The sequence below is a fragment of the Pelophylax lessonae genome (genome assembly GCF_965119305.1).
Source record: "Pelophylax lessonae genome assembly, chromosome: 8".
In the NCBI taxonomy this organism is placed as follows: Eukaryota; Metazoa; Chordata; class Amphibia; order Anura; family Ranidae; genus Pelophylax; species Pelophylax lessonae.
In genome coordinates, this window is record NC_138775.1 from 101,285,667 (window position 1) to 101,309,652 (window position 23,986).

At 42.2% G+C, this 23,986-nt stretch overlaps 1 protein-coding gene across 1 annotated transcript in view; it reads left to right on the forward strand.

Annotated features, from left to right (window-relative positions):
• The window catches only part of KCNJ4 (potassium inwardly rectifying channel subfamily J member 4), a 254,324-nt gene that overhangs the window by 115,762 nt on the left and 114,576 nt on the right, over positions 1–23,986 (forward strand). The window contains exon 2 of the mRNA XM_082265853.1: positions 13,663–14,284. Coding sequence (XP_082121979.1) covers positions 14,265–14,284 — 20 coding nt within the window. The 5' untranslated portion in view covers positions 13,663–14,264. The remainder of the gene's footprint in view (positions 1–13,662; positions 14,285–23,986) is intronic.

Consider the following 23,986-nt stretch of genomic DNA (forward strand, 5'->3'; position numbering starts at 1 on the left):
AACACATAGCATGTACACAGCAAAAATGACACCCCAAAATACATTCTGCCACTCCTCCTGAGTATGGCAATACCACATGTGTGAGACTTTTTCACAGCCTAGCCATATAGAGGGGCCCAACATCCAAGGAGCATCATCATGCATCCTAGCCACTTGCCTAGGCCTATTTTTGACATTTGGTGTTTACAAGCTAAAATCAGTTGTTTTGCTAGAAAACTGCTTAGAACCCCCAAACATTATATATTTTTTTAGCAGAGACCCTAGAGATTAAAATGGAGATTATTGCAATATTTTTTATCACACCGTATTTGCACAGCAGTCTTCCAAACGCAATTTTTTTGGAAAAAATTCACTTTTTTTAATTAAAAAATAAGAAACCAGTAAAGTTAGCCCAATTTTTTTCCATAATGTGAAAGATAATGTTACGCCGAGTAAATAGATACCCAACATGTCATGTTTCAAAATTGCTCACGCTCACGGAATGGCGACAAACTTTGGTACTTAAAAATCCCCATAGGCGACAATTTAAAAATTTCTACAGGTTGCCAACTTTGAGTTACAGAGGAGGTCTATGGCTCAAATTTTTCCCCTTGCTCTAACGATCGCGGTGATACCTCACATGTGTGGTTTGAACACCGTTTACATATGTGGGCGGGGTTTCCGTATGCGTCGCTTCTGCGCGCGAGCTAACGGGGACAGGGCGCTTTAATTTTTTTTTTTTTTTTTTTTTTTTTTACTATTTATTTTATTTATTATTTTTTATTTTTACACCGTTTAACAAAAAAAAAAAAAAATGGATCATTTTTATTTCTATTACAAGAAATGTAAACATTACTTGTAATAGAAAAAGGCACGACAGGACCTCTTTTTTGTGAGATCTGGGGTCAAAAAGTCCTCAGATCTCACAAGTACACTAAAAGATAGAAAAAAATAAATAAATTATTATATAAAATGAAAAAAAAAAAAAAAGGACCTTTAAACCGGTTGCTAGGCAACAACATTTTCCGTAGCTCCGGTCCTCCAAGACCATAGAGTCAAGTGAGGGCAAGCTTGCCCTCACTCGACATCCTGTCTGTGAGGATCCGGGACCGGATCGTTTTCCCCGCTGTCGGTGGGTCCGGTAAGCGGGGAAAAGGACCGGACGCGGCGGGAGGGGGGGGGCACCTCTTCCGCCATCCCGGAAGGGTGATCCCACGGCGAATCCACCGCTGGGACCACCCTTATCGGAAAGCCAACTGTCCACCGTTTAAAAAAATACCAGGGTTATGGCAGCTATCTGCTGCCATAACACCGGTATTTAGGTTTAAACGGAGGACGTATATAAACCTTTTTGGACTTGGACATGGTGGCTGTATGAAGGGTGACAGGTACTCGGGTACTTTGTTGGGCAGGTGACAGGTACTCTGGTACTGATGAGCACGTGGCAGGTACTCGGGTACTCCGATAGGCAGGTGACAGGTACTCGGGTACTCTGATGGGCAGGTGACAGGCAGGTGATAGGTACTGATGAGTAGTACTGATACTGATAGGTGATACTGTACTGATGGGTACTGATGATCAGTACTGATACGTGATAGGTACTGATGAGTACTGATGAGTAGTGATGGGTACTGATGAGCAGGCGGCAAGTACTCGGGTACTTCAGGCGTCAGGTACTCTGATGAGCAGGTGGAAGGTACTCGGGTACTCTGATGGGTAGGTGACAGGTACTCGGGTACTCTGATGGGTAGGTGACAGGTACTCAGGTACTCTGATGACGGGTACTCCGTTGACAGGTACTCAAAGTACCCGAGTACCTGTCATCAGAGTACCCGAGTACCTGTCATCAGAGTACCCGAGTACCTGTCATCAGAGTACCCGAGTATCCGTCATCAGAGTACCCGAGTACCCATCATCAGAGTACCCGAGTACCTGTCATCAGAGTACCTGAGTACCCGTCATCAGAGTACCCGAGTACCCGACATCAGAGTACCTGAGTACCCGTCATCAGAGTACCCGAGTACCCGACATCAGAGTACCCGAGTACCTGTCATCAGAGTACCCGAGTACCTGTCATCAGAGTACCCAAGTACCTGTCATCAGAGTACCCGAGTACCTGTCATCAGAGTACCCGTCATCAGAGTACCTGAATACCTGTCACCAGCCCATCAGAGTACCCGAATACCTGTCACCAGCCCATCAGAGTACCCGAGTACCTGTCATCAGAGTACCTGATGGGCTGGTGACAGGTACTCGGGTACTTTGATGGGCTAGTGACAGGTGCTCTTTATTGGGGGGGGGGCAATCAGTGTGTTTGGGGTGCACTGTAATCGGTAACTAGCTGTTACCACAATCTCCTCCTCACACAGGATCAGTGTGTGAGGAGGAGAACACGGTGACAGCTAGTTACCGTGTTCTCTGTTGACATTTGTGACCGGGTGTGATTGGACACAGCCGGTCACGTGGTAAAGAGCCAATTTCAATGGCTCTTTACCTAGATCGGGGATCGACTCTGTCCGAGGGACGATCGCTGCTCTGCGCGCCCCCGGGGGCGCGCATTGCAGAGAGAACGAGCGGCTCATGCTGGAGCCGCTCATGTGATCGGCTGTGATTACGTGCCTACTGACCTCAGCCCCATTGATAGCGGCACTCATGCAGTACCAGCCACTGCATTTCTGGACAATTCCCACTTCATTCTACATTTGAACTTCATTCTACGTTTGAACTTTTGTACTTCTTCGCCAAAGTAAGAGGATAGTTATAGAGATCACACTTGCAGTGCTTAGTATGGAGAGGCAGAATAATTGTATTTCTGCTGATCATGAAGAAAATAAAGCATAGTCTGCTGCATGTTCACAAGCCTACTGTGCCTAATAGTAAGAACATATCTGGCTGGCAAAATTGTTTTTTTAGTAAATGAGCTAATTGTAACATAAGTATCCTATTTCTGTAAAAATTATTTTCAGTATCTGAATGAATATAAAACAAATTAATCTAGATTTTGCCATATGAACTACTCTGTGTTTATTGTGTGCCCAGTAATGTTCTGGATAAGCACTTTCAAAAAATTCTATCAAATAAATCAATTGTACTGTACTTTAGTTTTATCCACACGAGTTCCTGCATTACACTGAAGTCAGGGATCTGCAGATAATCGTCATTGGAGTCTTCCCAAGTTTTATTCACCATGGCATCATTTGATGCTCTGGGATCAATTTTTGTCCACTTTGCTAGGGACTATACTCTCAATATTTCTGTTATTGGATGAACTGCTGTTTCAGTTTAAAGGGGTTGTAAAGTCAGAATGTTTTTTATCCTAATGCATTCTATGTATTAAAATAGAAAGCTTTCTGTGTGCAGCAGCCCCCCTAATAATTACCTGAGCCCCATCTCAATCCAGCGATGTCCATGAGTGCCTCAGATGTCCGGGACTCTCTCTCCCGGCACAATTGGCTCCTGCCGCTGTCAATCAAACTCAGTTAGCCAATCAGGAGAGAGAGGGGGTGGGGCAGAACAGCAGCTCCATGTCTGAATGGATACACGGAGCTGCAGCTCAGCTCAGGTGCCCCCATAGCAACAAGAAATTGGGGGAACAATACCTTCTTCATTGTAAATACCATGTTGTCTGTAAGATTCTTGCCTATAAAACCTTGTGCCATCAGCAAAAATATATAGAGAAAACCATACTGGTTGAGGTAAAGCATGGCCACAGATAGCTGCTGTTAATCGGCTCTCTGAACATTGTTGAACACTCTATCCATTTGGATGCACTCACAAAGGATGACAACAGGACTACACATTTCCCTGAGAGCACCCTATACCTGTACCATCGATAATTATACATGACTGTAAACCAGTAAGTGACATCCTATGAACTGTGGATACTTATAGAAGGATGGTAAGATTCACTAGTGCTTTGAATATTGGAACTGCTCATGACTATTCTGCTATATACAGAATATTTCTTGGAACAACTATACTCTATCCACATTAGCGTTCCATGTCTAATTTTGCAGCTATCCATACTTCCGATTACCATAATAGTCCAACATCCACACATCATTGTCATATATCATAGGGGCTAGACCTATTTGGAAAATGCTGATAGCTATTATCCATCCAGGATACCAACCACTGGATCCCCCTATGGACATCATGTTTACAAATCAGAAACTATGACACCATTATAGCTATAAATGGATGTTATGTTACAAAAGACTACTTGAAATGGACATCTCCATGATCATCAGGCTGATACGGGCATAATTCAATATTGATCTTACCTATCTGAATTCAGATTTTGCACTTTCAAAATAATTTTTGATCAATTTGCACATTTTTCCACACACGGCCAGACGTTATCATGTGACTTCTTTGTTTTTATATTGTCTAATATTACCTTAGTCTTGTCAATTCATGTTTTTTGTTGTTTGTCTTGCTGGAGTTATACATACCTAACCCATAGGGCTGATGTATGTGCACACTTTACAAAAGTGAAAATATATCAGCGCATACACCTCCACTAAAGACAAAAGCAGCTGACACTCAAAGTTAATCTAAATAACCACAAAAAAACCACAAAAAAACAATGATAGGAAATTAGTGCAGCGCTAAAACTAAAATGAATCAATTGAATAGGAAATATAGTCCATGCAAAGGAGGAAGGGCCCCGTATGGATAAAGATGCACTCAGATCCATTGCTGTGGTCTTGAAACTACAAATCCACCACTAGATAGAATGGCCTCTCACCTCAAAGCACTGACCACAAAGGGTCAAAACACCAGGACAGATTCCACTTGCAACTGAACACCGACGATAGCAAATACGTCTTTGAAAACGCCCGGAAGAGGAGGGTGAAACGCGTCGACGCAATTTCCGGTCTACGCCTTAGCGATACGTTACTTCCGGTGCGGTGGAACGCACTCCGTAACCACGGAGCGTCCAAGCGCACCACACAGCCAGGAAGGACTAGACCATTTGTATTTGATTTGCACAATAAACTTTTATAATCGGATTTACACTATTGTGAGCATCCTCTCTCCATTTATATGCATCGGGGTATTTGAACCATTGGAGGTACACCTGACTTGGAGAAGTGTGGCAGCTGGTTCCTTACTAGGACACAAGCTTTGTCGACCCTTATAACTGTATAGCGTAGGGGTCATTTTTGTCCGGTAAGTGAATACCCAAAGGGGGAGGATCGGCACCTTTTCACTGCACCGGAATGATTGCATGATTGTGCACTTTCTTCTTGGCACTCCAGCACTTTCGTGGGACCCATTTGGAATTGCTTATAGTTATCTATTTATTGGAAGTTTTATTGGACTAACTTTATCTGGACTGGCACCTTATCTTATTTATTGATTTTATTAATTATTACGTTTTCTACACTCAAGCCTTTTTTTGCACATTTTTGCACTTAATATTGCATGGTGCACTTTTAAGAGCTCTACATTGTAGATAACATTTTTGTGTATTGTTCACATTCAATACTGATTTGAGCTGAGTTCTTACATTTTTGCACTTGAGAATTTTGGTTATCACCATTATTTATGAACAGCTGCAATTTGGTTTTATTTATTTCACTTATTAATGGTAATATGCAATTTAGCCATTCATTATTTATATTTCACATTTAATACCCCCTTTTTTGCGCTGTATTTGCACTGCACTTTAGTTATTTGGTCACTACCATTTTGAACAGCTGCATTAAAGTTTTTTACACCAGTTTAGTTACTCCTTCCTTAGCGCGGTATACACCTACCTTTTTCCACCGACGATAACACCTTTGGCAGAATGGATGGATGGGATGATCCCAGTTGCTCCAAATACCTCCAGGGGATACCCATTAGACAATTGCTTGCTCTCTTAGTGGTGTGACTCAAAGAAAGGCAAGGGATCGCACATAGTGAAGTATGTCTAACACATTGATTAATTAAAACATAAGAAAGCCTCTTACCTAATAACAGCATACAGCAGGCACATCACATCCTCTCTTGCTGAATGTAACAGTCATACACTTCCTCGAGCGGCTCTGTGAGACAGCGGGTGATTTCACGGCTCCTCCGTTCCGCACGCTTGACGTCCCATAAGGGAAGGGACTTCCTCAAGCCGCCGAGGAAGTCCCTTCCCTTATGGGACATCACGCGTGCGGAAGGGAGGAGCCGTGAAATCACCCGCTGTCTCACAGAGTCGCTCGAGGAAGTGTATGACTGTTCAGCAAGAGAGGATGTGATGTGCCTGCTGTATGCTGTTATTAAGTAAGAGGCTTTCTTATGTTTTAATTAATAAATGTGTTAGACATACTTCACTATGTGCGATCCCTTGCCTTTCTTTGAGTCACACCACTAAGAGAGCAAGCTTTTGGATTGTCTAATGGGTAACCCCTGGAGGTATTTGGAGCAACTGGGATCATCCCATCCATCCATTCTGCCAAAGGTGTTATCGTCAGTGTTCAGTTGCAAGTGGAATCTGTCCTGGTGTTTTGACCCTTTGTGGTCAGTGCTTTGAGGTGAGAGGCCATTCTATCTGGTGGTGGATTTGTAGTTTCAAGACCACAGCAATGGATCTGAGTGCATCTTTATCCACACAGGGCCCTTCCTCCTTTGCATGGACTATATTTTCTATTCAATTGATTCATTTTAGTTTTAGCTCTGCACTAATTTCCTATCATTATGTGCACACTGTATCAATACCACTATGGAACTTGAAGTTCCTGTATTTTTTCAATAAATGATGCACCTTTTTCCACTATATACCAGATGAACTTTCTAGTTATTCACCTCTTTGCTACACCCTTGTGAGGCTTTACCTCCACCGGCATGGTTTTCTCTATATATTTTTGCTGCCCCCATAGCAAGCTTCTTACTGTGGGGGCACTCAACAGGAGGGAGGGGCCAGGAGCTCCAGCCAGGGACCAGAGAAGAGGAGGATCCAGGCTGCCCTGTGCAAAACCATTACACAGGGCAGGTAAGTATAATATGTTTGTTATTTTAATAGAAATAAAACAAGCCTTTACAATCACTTTAAAACTGTTGAGTTGAGGCTTTTTGTGTCTGGGCATAATATTGCAAGTTTTTCTTGCAAAATATTTTGTGTGAACATTTGTTTTTATGCAAATATACAAAAATAAAAAAAAAATGTAATTGACTAAAACTTACACTATAAAAGACCACTAACATTAAAAACAAACTTAAAATGTAACACTTAGTATTTTAATAAACACTTGAGACCTATGTTGACAGCCTAAAAATATCTGCTTTTAACTTTATAATTTTATTCATGTGGAGTATAAACTTGTATTATAACTCAAACTTTGAAGAATATAATATACATTGTAAACAATGTAAAGCAATATGTACATGAGGCGCTGAGCCCTCCTGCAAATAGTTTGCAAACATTTTTAAATGTTTTTAATATTGTGCTTTGCTGAAATTAAAACGTGTGTGTATTTTTTACATATATAGGTAGTTGTTCAACATAGTTTTTAATTTCAGTAAGTCACTGTTCATTTATTTGTGAATTCGAATCAAGAATGTAAGTTTTCATTATAACACTAAGCATTTCTATCTATTGTTTAACTAAGCCCAAAGCCCCTCCAGACCTATGACTTGTGCTATTTCCCCAGCCCTAGTATCCTGAAAAAATGATCAGGCATCAAAGTCACACAAGGCATGCAGACACTGGGGAAAGACAAGGTGAAGGAGACAGCCCCCCTCCCCTTTGTCTGTACACCTAGAGCCAACAACTAGAAGAGTTAAGAAATATTGCACACTTCTCTACCAGTTCTGTTTAAGTATAGGAGCTAAGCACATGAAACTATAAGCACTAGAGTTGAGCGGACACCTGGATGTCCGTGTTCGGCGGGTTCGGCCGAACTTGAAAAAAAAGTCTGGGTCAGTGACCCGGACTTTTTCCGAACTTTACCCGGACACCGAACCCCATTGAAGTCAACGGGGACCCGAACTTTCAGGCACTAAAATGGCTCTAAAAAACCAATGGAAAGGGCTAGAGTGCTGCAAATGGCAGCAAAATGTAGTTAAGAGCATGGCAAGTTTATTTCCTATTCAAAAATTCCCCTTTAAATTTGTAATTTTTAAATAGCAGATTAGAACAGCACTCTGTAGTAAAATATAGCTGAATGCTGCACACAACAGACTGATAAAAATATATTTTTTTTCTCCCTCCTCCTCCTCCTCCTCAGTGAGCTCAAGTGAGGGCAAAAAGATCGTTCACTGCACCACCCCCACACAGCAAAATCGATGTAGATCGCTAACGGACGATTGTTCTGTCCTGTGTCTCCTAATCTCTCCCTGCCTAATCTCTCCAGCCTGTCCCTAAAATGCTCAAATATCTTTCCCTGCCTGCACTCTGACCTGTCCCTGCATTCTTTTCGGGCACAATGTTGTTTTTCCCTGTCTGTCCCTAATCAGCAGCAGCCAGCACTATTCTGTGTGCTCTCTCTTCCTACACTACAGCAGACCGGCGCACAGCGCGCTGTGTCTCTAGCTTATAGAGACCTGGGTCACATGCTTCAGCTGGCCAATCATAGCCATGCCATTAGTAGGCATGGCTGTGATGGCTTCTATGGCACACCAGTTAAACGCTTGTTGATTGGCTGTTGAAAGCCCGCCATTAAAACCGCGCCATTACATACAGGAAATAAAATTACCGAACACGGATTTTAAACCCGAACATACAGTAAAGTTTTCGGGTCCGTGTCCAGGTAACAAAAATCCAATTATCCGGTACGGACCCGAATAATACAGTCCGTGTTCGCTCAACACTAATAAGCACTACTGCAAACACAAAAAATACCATTTATTTTATAATAGGATGTGTTATTTACAGTCAGCAACATAATGTGTGTAGCTGTATGAAACCCCTGCCAGCCCTGCCTACTTAGGCAATGGTGTACGTTGACTACGTTGACTACGTTGACTAAGTGGAGATCCAGTCCTGTCCCTATCCCCACTGTTTGCAGAATGAGTCAGTTAAATAAGGTTAGAAAAACTGTCTATATCAATATTTACGCTGAGATACTTTCCACTACACTCACATTATTAGGAAAGCTTGGTTAAGCACTTCCAACCTCCCTCAACAGTCCAAGGACACCCTAGACAAAGCCCTAACTGACAAAGGTTAGCTAAACACACTTAAGGGGAACATTTTTCAGAACTTTCCCTAAAATAGGTATATTTGCTTTATTTTACTGTAATTTTATTTATTTTTTTTAGTTAGAAGGTAGATTTCTACCTTCTGTGGAACTAGAAAAAAAAAACAGCAAAGGTCTCTTCTCCTCTGCTGTATGTGAGGGCCACCTTCTCAGCTTCCCTGCAGTAAAACAAATACCTTAACCTCATGGCAGGGAATCAGCAGCTTTGTTCCATGGAGTGGATCACATGTTTACACTGAGACAACGCATGTTTAGAAAATCCATCCTGATACAGCGTACTTCATTTAATTACATCAATGGATGGAATTTGCTAAAATGTTTGTCTGGTGTGTTATTTTGTGTTGCTTTATGCAGGGAAACACATGCAATATAAAGAAAACAGAAAGATTTCTTTTTCTTTTCTGGCCAAGCGACGAACTCAACATATGCAGAGAAAAACACACAAAAAAAACAAAAAAGCACATAGTCATCCATTGTTGTATTCTAAGTAAATGGAAACGCAAATGTGAATAGATCCTTAAAGAATACAGCAGCTACACAAACAGAGGCAGAAATGTGTCTGAATATACTGCATTATAATACGATCCCTGAGCAAAGTCCTGTCGCTGGAGGACATTCTGAGAGACATCCAGCACATCACCAGAACTAAAGGCCATGTTCCATTAGCCATTTGTTACATAAGAAATACTAAAGAGAGCGCTCACCTGTTCCTATAGTGTTGCTCCCTCTCTGGTGAGGGAGCCGTAAAAGCCCAACATTACATTGGCTTATCCAGCACAGTTATCGTGAAAATATGTTTCTCAGCAGCGCTCCATATTTAAAGCTTAACTCCAGGTATAATATTCATTGCATACTTACATAGTTCCGAATTGGACAAATGTAAGTATGTATCACATACCTGATGGGTCGCTGGGGAAGCTGACAATCTTCATGGTAGTCAGTGCTACTACAGTGATAACAGCAATCTCCAAGGTACTGAGCAAAGGGGCTTCCCCAGCAGACTCGCAAAAATAGCGCAATGGAACACCACTAACTACACAATCCCATGGTTAGTATTCAAAAAATGCTCCATTTACACCTACTTTTTTCTAGGTCTACTGTAGTCTAATTAAGTATCAATCTGCTTTCTTTGTTCTCACAACGCCATTGTCTCTCACTCTCTAAAACTATGGAATAAATGTAAGAAGGATTGGCCACTAGTCTCAAGTCCCCCATTGGGCTCCTCTTTTCTGGGTGATTTGAGACTCAGACTAGCCTATCTCTCTCCAAATAATTTTCAGTGGTGAATTGACAATGGTGTCAAAAATTCTTAGATTTTTTTAGTGGGGGAAAATGTATCTCCTTCAATTCCCTACAGGCTTCTAAAAATATCCCCCTCACTGAACGACAAAATTATGACCAAATAAAATCATTTTTTGAGGCACATTAACTTAAACCCCCTGGATCCCCTTTGTCTATATTTGAACATATTTGTTTTAGAAGCCCTAGAGGTAGGAGTCTTATCTCAAATATGTATAATGATCTGAACACCTCTAGTCCTACAGAAAAACTCTCATATGCAAAAATAGGAAACATAACTGAATATTCAATTGTCAACTTCTGATTGGTTCTCCATGTGGGCAAACCTAAGAAGAGGCACCAAATTTTTAACAATAAGGAAGACAGCTGTAAAACTTTTTACTAGGTAGAAAGCTCATTTAAACATAATCTTTCACAATGTTTCCCCAAACTGCTTTTAGAGGATGCTCCCTCTCAGGTACCTTTTCACACATTTTTTGGTATTGTGATAAGCTATCCCCTACATTGAAAGAAGTCTTTACCCTCATTAACAAATTAGTGGGCAATTGTCTACTATTCCAAAATGTACCTGATATTCACCCACCTCGTACACAGCTGATTCATACTACTGTATATGTGTTGCTACACATTGAACGATAGCTCCCCACTGGAATGAGACAATTGTACCATTTATGCAGATCTTAGCAAGAACTGAAGAAATCAAAATAATGGAAAATATCCATTACTCAATAAAAAAAAACAAAAAAGCTTTTTGATATTAAAGCCCACTCATTCTCCTCTATGGAGGGGTTGATGTCAGCGGAGAGGTATCACCCGTCTGTCATCCGATCCGACAAGATCCACTTAAAACAGATAGATGGCGATATGTTCGCCAACCGTCCAGCGGGTCGGATTAAATGGGATCAGATGAAAATCGACATGCTGTCTGTTTTTATCCGATCTCCCCATAGAGGAGAGTGGGACTCTGACAGGTCCGTCTCTGCACAGTGAGCAGAGACGGACCTGTCATCCGCCTGCTCACTGGGGATCAACGGAGCGATCCCCGCTAAGCTAACTCAGTCCGCCGAGCGGATTGCCCCGTGTGAAAGGGGCCTAAAAACATGCACAATGCATAGTTTACATATATATATATATATATATATATATATTTCTATATATAACTGAAGTACCCTAGTTTTGTTCTTTTTTTTTTACTTTTTCGTTTCTTTCAGTTTTTAAAAAAAAAAAACAGTTAAATTCCAAAACAAACAATGTTAGACATGGACTATTATACAGTAACAGTTTTTGTATACATGATGACTTCATATGGTCTTTGTGTTGATATTGAATTTCATTCTCTTTATTCTTCAAAGTCATGCATATCAATATTTCTTACGGCAATTGCTTCAAATGTTTCATGTAAAATAACAATTCTTTTTCAATAAAAAGTTTGTAATAAAAAAAAGGATGATATTGCTTTCTATTCAATTAAAAAAGCAGAATGGCCTCCAAATGCCCCTGTTGTCTATTTAGGACTTTATTGTTCCAAAAGATGACTAGGTAACAGTATGGTTTACTTTTAGAGATTGTGGACTATGTTTTGAAAATCGTTTAAGACCTGGAGCCTTAGAGAAAAAGTAAAGCCTGTATTTTTTTTTTTTTTGGTTATCTGCAAAGTAAATGCAACGCATACTAGCACATTATGTGACACTTACCTGCAAACGAAGCCCACATCGCCCGAGATGGAGGCCGCATCCATCTTCACCTGTCTTCCTTCAAGGTCTGCAGGCTCCGGCTGTGCTACTACCTGGAGCTGCGTGACGTCATTCCCGCACATGCGTGCGGGAGTCACCGGTCACGGCATAGGGCTCTGAAGAAACGTCAAGGGCGGCAATTCCTTCAGAGCACATGTGCTGATGACGTCATCGGCTGCATGCAATGTAAATGTCTCCCAAAACGGTACAAGTTTAGGAGATATTTACAGTACCTATGGGTAAGCCTTGTTATAGGCTTACCTATAGGTACAAACATAACAGGGGGTATACAACCACTTTAAAAGTGGCCCTAAAACCACCCTGCCAATCACCACAGCCTACAGTGGGAATCTGACACAGACGTAAACAGGCATTGGATCTCCCCATGTATTAGAATTCAGTTTGCAAGAACTGTTAAAGCGATATTAAACCCTAAAACAAACATTTACTATATTGAAGTTTACCAATTTTTATATGTGGTGTCTGTATTTGTTGTCCTTTCTATGCTTTCTTTCCTTTATCTTCACCTGTTGATCATGCCAGTAAGTCTGTTATTTTTCAATAGAACAAGCTATTCTGCAAAGGTAGCAGTTAGCAGATTGAGACAAATTATTTAACACTGACAGAGGTGTTTACAGTGGTCATTTTTTAATCATCTACTGTATGTTAATTCTTTATCCCAAAAGAAAAACTGTCACAGTAGCTGCTTAAAGAGTGTTAGCTGGAGTTCGGCTTCAATTTGGTAGGCCCTTTTAAATCTGGCATTTTTGGATCTCAGGCAGAATCCCTGCGATTCTGCTTGCAATCCCAAATCACACTGCAATAGTGGCAAAATGCACCACACGTGTTCGGGTGCCATTCATTGTGGATGCCACCTAAATACAGTGCGGTTTTGCCAAAATTGTCACATGATAAATCAAACAGCAATCACAGAAACCCGCAATGCGCAATGCTTGTCCCCCCAAAGAAGCTCTTGCTCCTTTTTGGGCAACAAGCTGCGCACGATGCAGTTTGCCGCGATTTCTCATGTGACAATCACAGCAAAACCACACAGCATTTAGGTGGCATTGAAAATAAATGGCACCCAAACAGGTGTGGTGAATTTGCCCCTATTGGAGTGTGATTTGGGATTGTTACAATTCAATTTATAACACTTTGCTCCAAGGGACTGCACTTTAATATTACACATTAATGATGGAGTTTTGTTAAAAAATAAAGCTGAAATGTGTTCTAAAGACTTCTGGTACTCAGTAATTTCACATGATACTGAACACGCAGATTTTCTACCAGTCTTTAACATCCATATCCATATGCAGTAATGTCTATCAAGAATTATTATGCAACTGAAATATGAAGAAACAGATAAAAATAACCCACTTTCTCTTCTGTGCACATTACAGCAGATGGTTTTCCAAAGGATTTGGCTTGCTGTTTCTTTTATCTGTTGCTATTTTTCTTTTTTCTTTTCCCAACAGTGAGAATGTGGATTGTCAACCGGGGGGAGGCTTGAGACTCTGCTGCTAGCTACATGTGATACCCCAATACTTTTCCGCAAAGAACATTAATGTCAACATTTCATGAACCGCAAAGGACATATTGTGCCACCTTGAAGAAGCTGCTGTTCAAATATTATTTTGTTCACAATCAAGAGTTACCAAGAGATTTCTGGGCATCTGTGGTAGTAATGGTAAAGATTCTATAATGGAGATTACTGGATTTCAGATGTCAGATCACAAGTTTACTTCAAAAGCTGACCAGATCAGGATTGTGTCCAAAAAGCGAGACTAGCCCAAAAAGCTGCAGACTACAAAATCTCAAATCTCCAACTATATTTTTTATCTTACAAAAGAACTTTTATGTAAATTTACAAACACAAAAAGTGTCTTTGTGAAACAAGTATCCAAAGATATGATCTTAGAGAATCACGACTTACAAAAATGTATCGGGATTTTGATTCAACAGAGATGTCTTTAGATGGACCTTGGATGGTTACACAAGCTGGCCTGAGCTAAGGAGTGCCTTGCTCCTCAAGCAGATTTCTGGGTCTGTCTCCTGGAACGTAACTGTTGAAATAACAATGGATACAGTTCGTAGCAGGTAAGAATGTGCATAACCTGTAAATAATCCTTTATCAAATAAATGCAATATCCAGGTAAAAATGCAACAGGGGGAGCCACACTGGTATCATTTTACAATCCATGGCTTCTATGGCCATCTGAATGATATTTGCTATTATTTTAGTGGACCACTGTCATGTTAAAAACAGGTAAGTTGGAGCTAGATCTCACAAAATTCAAGAAAATGTAAAACAGCAAAAGCCTTAAGGCATAGTCAGATTAGTATTTTCTATTTTATGACTGAAACTGAAGGGAAATGTATAGGGTATGTTTGTTGGGATCTTTTGAGTACATTTATGTTATTGTTATATGTAAAGATTTGTAGATCAGCCAATTGATCAGGACAAGAGTCACCCATTGTTGTGCCATGGACATTTTGCAACTGGGGCAGAAGACTCTCCTTCCTTTGCATTGCCAGGCCCTGTCCTGCACCTTGCAGGACTGACCAGTCAAAGAAGCAGTGTTGGTTTTGCAGGGTACACAAGGAGAGTGCAGTTCTCCTCATGTAATCACTGGAGAAAACAATGGTGTTGATTTACTAAAACTGGAGAATGCAAAATCTGGCGCAGATGTGCATGGTAGCCAATTTGCTTCTAACTTCAGCTTGTTTAACCACTTAAGCCCCGGAGGATTTTACCCCCTTCCTGACCAGGGCCTATTTTGCGATGCGGCACTGCGTGACTTTAACGGACAATTGCGTGGTCGTGCGACGCTATACCCAAACAAATTTGATGTCCTTTTTTTCCCACAAACAGAGCTTTCTTTTGGTGGTATTTGATTTTTACTTTTTGCGCTATAAATAAAAAAAGAGCGAAAATTTTGCAAAAATAACAATATTTTTCAAATTTTTTTATATGAAATTCCCCCCAAAAAAAAGTAAAAATCAAAATGTTTTAACATTTTAGGCCAATTTGTTTTCTGCTACATATGTTTGGTAAAAAAAAATCGCAAAAAGCGTATTTTGATTGGTTTGCGCAAAAGTTATTGCGTTTGCTAACTAAGGGAAAGATTTTTGTCATTTTTTTTTTTTTTTAACGCGTAATGGCGGCGATCTGCAATTTTTTTTGTGGTACTGTGACATTGCGGCGGACAGATCGGACCCTTGACTGACATTTTTGACACTTTTGGGGGTACTAGTGACATTACTGCAGTAATCAGTGCTATACATATGCACTGTTACTGTAAAATAACACTGGCAGTGAAGAGGTTAACTTTTTTTGAGAGGGAGGGGTTATGTGTGTCACTAGGGGCGTGATTCTAACTGTGATTGGCTGTGGCTTGAGGTGCATGAACAGTGATCAACGGTCCTACATAGTAGAACCGTATGATCACCATTCATACGCAGGGGAGAATGACAGGTGGCTTGTTTACATTAGCCGCCTGCCTTTCTCCCGCTCTAACGGACGATCGTGAGTGACACGCGCGGGGGGGGGTCCGTGACTGCGCGGGAGCGCGCCTCTGGCGGCGCGCGCTCCCTCCCTAGACCCTCACAGGCAGGGCCGCTGATAGAAATCATGGGGCCCCGTACAGCCTACCTGATGGGGCCCCTTAAGCCCCACCCCTTGCCCCTCCCCAGACCCCGCCCCTGGCCCCTCCCTAGACCCCGCCTGGAAACAAAGTGCAGTTTTGTCTTTAAGTGATATTTATCTTCCTCCAGCCAGTTATAGGTTTGATTATCTAAAAGGAATACTGAATTCAGAGGGGAACAGACCTCTTTTATCTCAGGATAGCTCTATGAAATAAATAGTTTACAAGCGTTTTTGCTGAATGGCAAAACATTTTTTGAAAAATGCTATGAGCTTTTTTAACACTGCTCTTAAAGTGGTAGATAGGTTTCAGGGATGGAGCCCAGTGTCTTAAGATACTATCAGCTCAAAAACACTCATGGTTGCTCAAAAATAAAAATCATAGATATCCACTGCTTACTGGCCCTATAATCTATTTTTCCTGAAATAGTGGTTTTCTGCCTCCTTGTAATGTCCTCTGTGAGCTCCAGAAGCTCTGCTTTCCACTTTCCCTGTATCAGGAAGACGGAGCACTGCAGAAGAAAGTTGGAGATTTGGAGTAGGCTGAGTGCAATAGAAGGGACTTTAAAGTGATTGTAAAGTTTTGTTCCCCATTCACACCTGAGACCTTGTAACGAGTCACATGACACCGGGGAGGGAAAATGGCTAATTGGGCCCAATTTGGGCATTTTCACTTATGGGGTGTACTCACTTTTGTTGCCAGCGGTTTAGACATTAATGGCTGTGAGTTATTTTGAGGGGAAAGCAAATTTACACTGTTATACAAGCTGTACACTCACTACTTTACATTGTAGCAAAGTGTCATTTCTTCAGTGTTGTCACATGAAAAGATATAATAAAAGATTTACAAAAATGTGAGGGGTGTACTCACTTCTGTGAGATACTGTATATTTAAAGCAGTCCTAAACCCAAAAGCAGACATTTAGTATATTGCATTGCATTAGTTTTCTTTTTTAGACTCTCTTTCCTTAATTTTTATATGGTGATATAGCTAGTAAGTCTTTTGTCTTTCAAAAGAACAAGCTCTCCTGGAGATGTATCAGTTTACAGAGATGAGAGAAACCATTTACCACTGAGAGGGGGCTTACAATGATCAGCTTCTTATGAGCTTTTAGTTATTCATGTAAAATCTTCACAGATCCCAGGAGGCTACAAAAGCTGGGAGTGACACACAGTGGTCTGCTACAGGCACTCCTATGGAATGCTGTGTAGCACAGGAAAATATTTTTTCAGCTTCTGGGTTTAGTGTTAAGTGCCGGTTCACATAAATGCAATGCGGGAACCCTGTGAATCCACTGCAGGTTCCCGCATCACATTCAAATCACAAGCAGTTCACACTGCCATATGCGAATTGTTGGGGGTGTCAATACAGGGTTAACAACACCTCCAGATCAGTTTGCATATCGCAGTGCGAACTGTCAGTTCGAACATGAATCGCATAGGTGTGAACCACCATGCGATCCGATTCTGCTGCGGACCAAAAAAGAAGGGTCCTGTGCGAGTTGTGTTCGAATGCGATGCAAATTCAGCCATACAATCTGTATGGCTGAATTTGCATCGCACAGACATCGCATGTGATTTGCAGAGCAGTGCGCTCCAAATCATATGCGATGTCTGATATCGTACTAATGTGAACCAGGACTAAATCCTGGCTTTCACAGTCAGTCGGTGATTCTAGTACTAAATTCAAAGGGGGGCACACAGAAAATGCTGGGGCTAAGCTAACTGTTTTAAAAAAGAACTGTGGTGGCTCTGAAATAAATTGCCGCCACTGCTATCCCTACCCCGGTGGTGATGGGAACTCAGGCCTCATATACATGGAGGCTAAAAATAAGCTGGGCATAAAATTTCTGCACCTGAGGAGCTGCAGGTGCCACCGTATACAGCCTTCTTACACCGTATACAGCCTTCTATACAAGTTCCTGTTCTCTTGATAAAAGCTGATGCTTCAAATACTGTATATAGATCTTCCAGTTCATCTCACTGCTCCTCTCTGCACTCTCTTCTGTTCTCTGTCTCTCTCTTCCCTCCCTCAGTCGTTCACTCTGTTCCTTTCTTTTTTTTTGGTAGCTCATCCTTTCCTCTCTCTCCATATATCTTTCTGCTCTCTCTTTTTCCCTCTCCGCCCATTTCTCTTTCTGTATCTATGATATATATTCATTCTATCTCTCTCTCTGCTGTATCTCTATCATTTCAGTCTCTCTCCCTCTCTATCTATCTTTATTTTGTGATATATAATCTTTAACTCTCTGTCTCTCTTCTTCTCTTTCTTTCTCTATCTTTCTCTATCTCTCTCTCTTTCTCTCTCTCTCTTTATTTCTCACTCTCTCCGCCCCTCTCTCTTTCTGCCTACCTCTCTGCTTCTTTCTCCATTTCTCTTTTTCTCTCTCTCTCTCTCTATCTCTCTCCATCTTTATCTTATATTATATAATATTTATCAATCTGTCTTTTTCTGTCTGCCCCTCCATCTGTAATTCTCTCTATCTCGTTTTCTCTATCTCTCTCTTTCAGTCTCTTTCCCCTTTCATCTCTCTCTCTCTCTCTCTTTATCCCTCTCTTTCTCTATTGCTCTCTCCATCTCCCTCTCTTTCTCCATCTCTCTCTCTCTGTCCACCGCTCTCTCTATAATATTTATCTGTCTCTTTCTCTCGGTCTCTCTCTTTCTGTCTGCCCCTCCATCTCTAATTCTCTCTATATCTTGTTTTCTCCATCTCTTTCCCCTTTCATCTCTCTTTTTCTCTCCCTCTCTTTCTCTTTCTGTCTCTCTCTCCATCTCTTTTCTCCTCTCAGTCCCTCTCTCTCCCATCTATATATCTCTCTCTTCTCCTCTCAGTCTCTCTCTCTCTCCCATATATATATCTCTCTCTTCTCCTCTTAGTCTCTCTCTCTCCCATCTATATATCTCTCTCTTCTCCTCTCAGTCTCTCTCCCATATATATATCTGTCTCTTCTCCTCTCAGTCTCTCTCTCTCCCATATATATATCTGTCTCTTCTCCTCTTAGTCTCTCTCTCTCCCATATATATATCTCTCTCTTCTCCTCTCAGTCTCTCTCTCTCCCATCTATATATCTCTCTTTTCTCCTCTCAGTCTCTCTCTCTCTCCCATCTATATATCTCGCTCTTCTCCTCTCAGTCTCTCTCTCTCTCTCTCTCTCTCTCTCCCATCTATATATCTCTCTCTTCTCCTCTCAGTCTCTCTCTCTCCCATCTATATATCTCTCTCTTTTCTCCTCTCAGTCTCTCTCTCTCCCATCTATATATCTCTCTCTTCTCCTCTCAGTCTCTCTCTCTCTCCCATCTATATATCTCTCTCTTTTCTCCTCTCAGTCTCTCTCTCTCTCCCATATATATATCTCTCTCTTCTCCTCTTAGTCTCTCTCTCTCCCATATATATATCTCTCTCTTCTCCTCTCAGTCTCTCTCTCTCCCATATATATATATATCTCTCTTCTCCTCTCAGTCTCTCTCTCTCCCATATATATATCTCTCTCTTCTCCTCTCAGTCTCTCTCTCTCTCCCATATATATCTCTCTCTCTTCTCCTCTCAGTCTCTCTCTCTCCCATCTATATATCTCTCTCTTCTCCTCTCAGTCTCTCTCTCCCATATATATCTCTCTCTCTTCTCCTCTCAGTCTCTCTCTCTCCCATATATATCTCTCTCTCTTCTCCTCTCAGTCTCTCTCTCTCTCCCATATATATATCTCTCTCTTCTCCTCTCAGTCTCTCTCTCTCTCCCATATATATATCTCTCTCTTCTCCTCTCAGTCTCTCTCTCTCCCATATATATATCTCTCTCTTCTCCTCTCAGTCTCTCTCTCTCCCATATATATATCTCTCTCTTCTCCTCTCAGTCTCTCTCTCTCTCTCTCCCATATATATCTCTCTCTCTTCTCCTCTCAGTCTCTCTCTCTCCCATATATATATCTGTCTCTTCTCCTCTCAGTCTCTCTCTCTCCCATATATATATCTCTCTCTTCTCCTCTCAGTCTCTCTCTCTCCCATATATATCTCTCTCTCTTCTCCTCTCAGTCTCTCTCTCTCTCCCATATATATCTCTCTCTCTTCTCCTCTCAGTCTCTCTCTCTCCCATCTATATATCTCTCTCTTCTCCTCTCAGTCTCTCTCTCTCTCCCATATATATCTCTCTTCTCCTCTCAGTCTCTCTCTCTCTCCCATATATATCTCTCTCTCTTCTCCTCTCAGTCTCTCTCTCTCTCCCATATATATATCTGTCTCTTCTCCTCTCAGTCTCTCTCTCTCCCATCTATATATCTCTCTCTTCTCCTCTCAGTCTCTCTCTCCCATATATATCTCTCTCTCTTCTCCTCTCAGTCTCTCTCTCTCCCATATATATATCTCTCTCTCTTCTCCTCTCAGTCTCTCTCTCTCTCCCATCTATATATCTCTCTCTTCTCCTCTCAGTCTCTCTCTCTCTATTTCTTTCTCTGTCTCTCCATCTCTCTCCCCATCTATATAAATATCTCTCTCTTCTCCTCTCAGTCTCTCTCTCTCTATTTCTTTCTCTGTCTCTCCATCTCTCTCCCCATCTATATAAATATCTCTCTCTTCTCCTCTCAGTCTGTCTCTCCCCATCTCTCTGTCTGGGATTGGAGTTTTTAGATAAAGTGAAAGCAGAGATTTTTAGGGCAGAGTCACAATGCTTCCCACCTCTGGCAGAGAGAATCCACTCTTCCTTACATATTGAACTCCTGTAACTTTCCCTTGTGACAGAAGTGACAGGATGCCTTCAATGACTCTGCTATGGTTATTGATCATTTTATTTCCAACCTGAAAAAAAAGCTTTTCTGTTCTCAGATAGTTTGATTAAAAAGCACAAATTTGAAAGCATAACTTTTTTTTCTACTATAGAAGTCTTTAGGCTGACTTGGGAAATAATACCAGTGAGGAAAGCACATTTAGCTACATCAATCCTGTAAACGTTTACAAAGTCAAATACATAAAGAAACAATCTGGATTTTCTGGGCTTTCCTTCAATCTTTAGCCCTGCCTGACTTTGTGTGAAATAAATGTGTCTTCAGTGTTCAGAGACACCTGAATGTTCTGCTGTGTTAGGCACTGCACTGTGACTGTCTGGCAGCCTCCCGATCATGAATCTCTTCTTCTCCTCACTAACTTACCTCTTCTTCTCCTCAGTTCCTTCCTGCACTGCTGTTACCTGCTTTCTGGAGAGAAATGTCGGCTGCCTGTGGCTGAGATGTTTCCTCTCTGCCTCCTCACAGACAGACACAGCTTCCTGGCCGAGTGGGGAGCAGAGCTGAGCACCATAAGCAGGGGAAGAGAGATCACTCCGCCAGGGCAGGGAAGGCATTACACAGGCTGCAGGCAGGAATCCTATGCAGAGCGGGCACTGAATAGACATGCGCCCGAAACAGAAGAAGTAGTCCCTCCCACACATACCAGCACATTATTGCAGAGGGGCCCAGAAAAAGGAAAAACACCAGTTTAGTAAGTAGGAGAGGGGATTCTGTGAATTCAAAAAGGCTTTTTTTTTAATTATTCTGCACTGTGTTTTAGATTTTAGATTGCCCGGGCCCCCCTGCAGAGCTGAGGACTCCGGGCCCGGTACAACAGGGCCAGTTGTACTGGCCTATCAGCGGCCCTGCTCACAGGCTAGCGACGTAGCCCTATGTCGCTCTGCCTGTGAGGGGCTGACTGCCGACAAAAATAGTCGTGCGGCAGTCGGCAAGTGGTTAATTAAGCTTTCACAAAAAATCTGGAACCTGATTGGTTTCTATGCACAGCTGCACCAGATGTTGCACTTTTCAGTTTTAGTAAATCAACCCTGTTCCTGAAACCCTTTTTGTTTTAAACATAATATAGCCCCTCATAAACAGTTATTTAATTATCCCTTTCTTCCCTTTGCTTTTTTTTTTGCTTTTTTTGCTGATTGTTTTTTTACTTTTTGTAGGAGAGAAAGTTAGTGAGGTACCCCCCCCCCCCCCCAAATGTGCCACATCCCTGATAGATAAGCCATAAACAAAATTCTCCTCGAGGAGGGACTTTGAAGGCACTAAGTGGCTTCAAAGTCCCACCCCAAGGGGAAATTTTTTATGGTTTAACTCTTTGTATGTACACTTTTAGTGCTGGAAAAAAGAACGCTTTGTGCCATAAAAAAGGCAAACTACTTGTAAACCACTTTTTTTCCAGATAGAGGCAGAAATTTTGGTTACAATAATGTTAGTAAAAACAAAGCTCTGTCGTAACATATTGATTATGGTTAAATCATTCAATTATTGTATAAAAACATGGTAGCCCCAGGAATAGGGACGGTGGCTATCATTTCTGTGCCATTTATGAATGTGATATACAGTATGCTCACCATGCCTTTTACATACTACATGCAGAGGACCCTGTATGCATGTCTCCATTTTCTCTTCTCCTATTAAGCAGCCAAATCCCTCCCACCCCTGGCCTAAGTAGCTTCAGGTCTGCCTTCCATGCCTCCGGTTTTCAGCTGCGCTGCTTCCAGCTTGTCCTGTCAAAGCTACCCTGCAAAGGCTTGGATAGGGCAGCACCTTGTTGGCTGCCTCCGGTGTCTTCAGGGCCATTACACTATTCTGTGCAGAACAATGCCTCCAATTATCCTTACAGAGCATCGCCCTATTTAAAATCTTGCAGCCACCTCATGATAAAATGTTTCCCTGTCCTCTTCCACCAACACCATCCTCTCATTCTTACCCTGTACTCAACTCCCTCTCCGTACACAATCTTAACCTCCTGCCATAATGCCTGCCCCCCTGTGTGGTATCTGTTTAAAGAACTCCACAAGGGCCAGCAATTGTGTATGTATGTCTGCTATACACGGGGCCTCTACCCCTACACCATGTACTGTAAGTACACCTGTTTTTAAGCTCTAGCAGGGCCAGCACCTGCATACTTATATCTACTGAGCAAGGGGCCTCTGCACAGTCTTGCACTTCACCTCCCATAAAAGCACATCCCTTCCAGGCCAACCTACTCCCTGACCGCAGCTCCTCCCTTTCAAGGCACTCACCCCATGCTCACAGCAGAATCCTTCCTGCTCACCTCACTACTCCTTAGTCCCCCATCACACTGCTTTGTTTCCCACCCACCTAAATCCTTGCTCACAGGGAATCCCACCCATGGGAATATGAATTCCCCCCTCCTCCAAAAGCACAGTGTACCCTTCCAATGAAACAATGAAGTGCATATCATTCCCGGCAACTTGCATTCATTCCCTGTTCACAGCACATCTCTGCAGGTTGTCATGTACCTGATCCGAGGCCGGGATGCAGAGAGGGCTCCCCTTGCGGCTGAGTGCGGCACACCCCTGAGGTTGAAACAGAAGATGTAGCGCCCAGCACTGGTTGCCAACAGGGTCCCATGAGTAGACTGATGGTCTCCGGAAGGATGCTGGACTAAAAACCTTTTGGGAGTCTTCAAGTGGACTGGATAACTAGAGCAACCAGGCAGCAGATGTAAATGCTGGAAGAGGGTCAAACACAGAGGAACAGTCCAAGGGTTCAGGCAGGTAGCGGCAACAGGAGCTTAGCCAAGGTCATAACAGAAGGGCAGGGAGAAGGCAGAAGCAAGTCCTTTAGGCAAGCCAAGATCAGGTATTGGTGGGCAGGCAGATAGGTAGCAAGTCCGTGGGCCAAGCTGGGGTCAAATGCAGGAGAGCCAAACTGGAGCAGGGAAGGTCAGACAAAGCCAAGGGTCAAAGCCAGGAGAAGGGAGCAGACAGATCAGGAACAAGCCGGGTCAAAACTGGAAATCCAAGGAAGATAGCAAATGCTCAGGAAACAGGGAGAGCTGAAGACAATCCAGCAATTTGATGGGCTAAGCATAGTTCTTATATAGCGCACGCAACCCGCGGCGAACCGGTGTGCGTCCATTTGCCAATCTTCTGCCAGTGCGCACACATGCAGGAAAGTGCCTAATGTGCCCATCACAAGTACTGGCGGAGTTACCAGTCACACCACGACCATTTCTCTTACACAGGTAGCCTGCATTTACCCCATACTCACAGTGCATCCCAACCTGTATTAGCCCTCTTTTTATAGTACAGCTCTCTCTATATTCACCTAACCCTCTTCTGTGATAGCATCCCACTCCAGGAACATGCATTCACCTCCTGCTCAGGGAACCTGCAATCACCCTTCGCACCATTCAT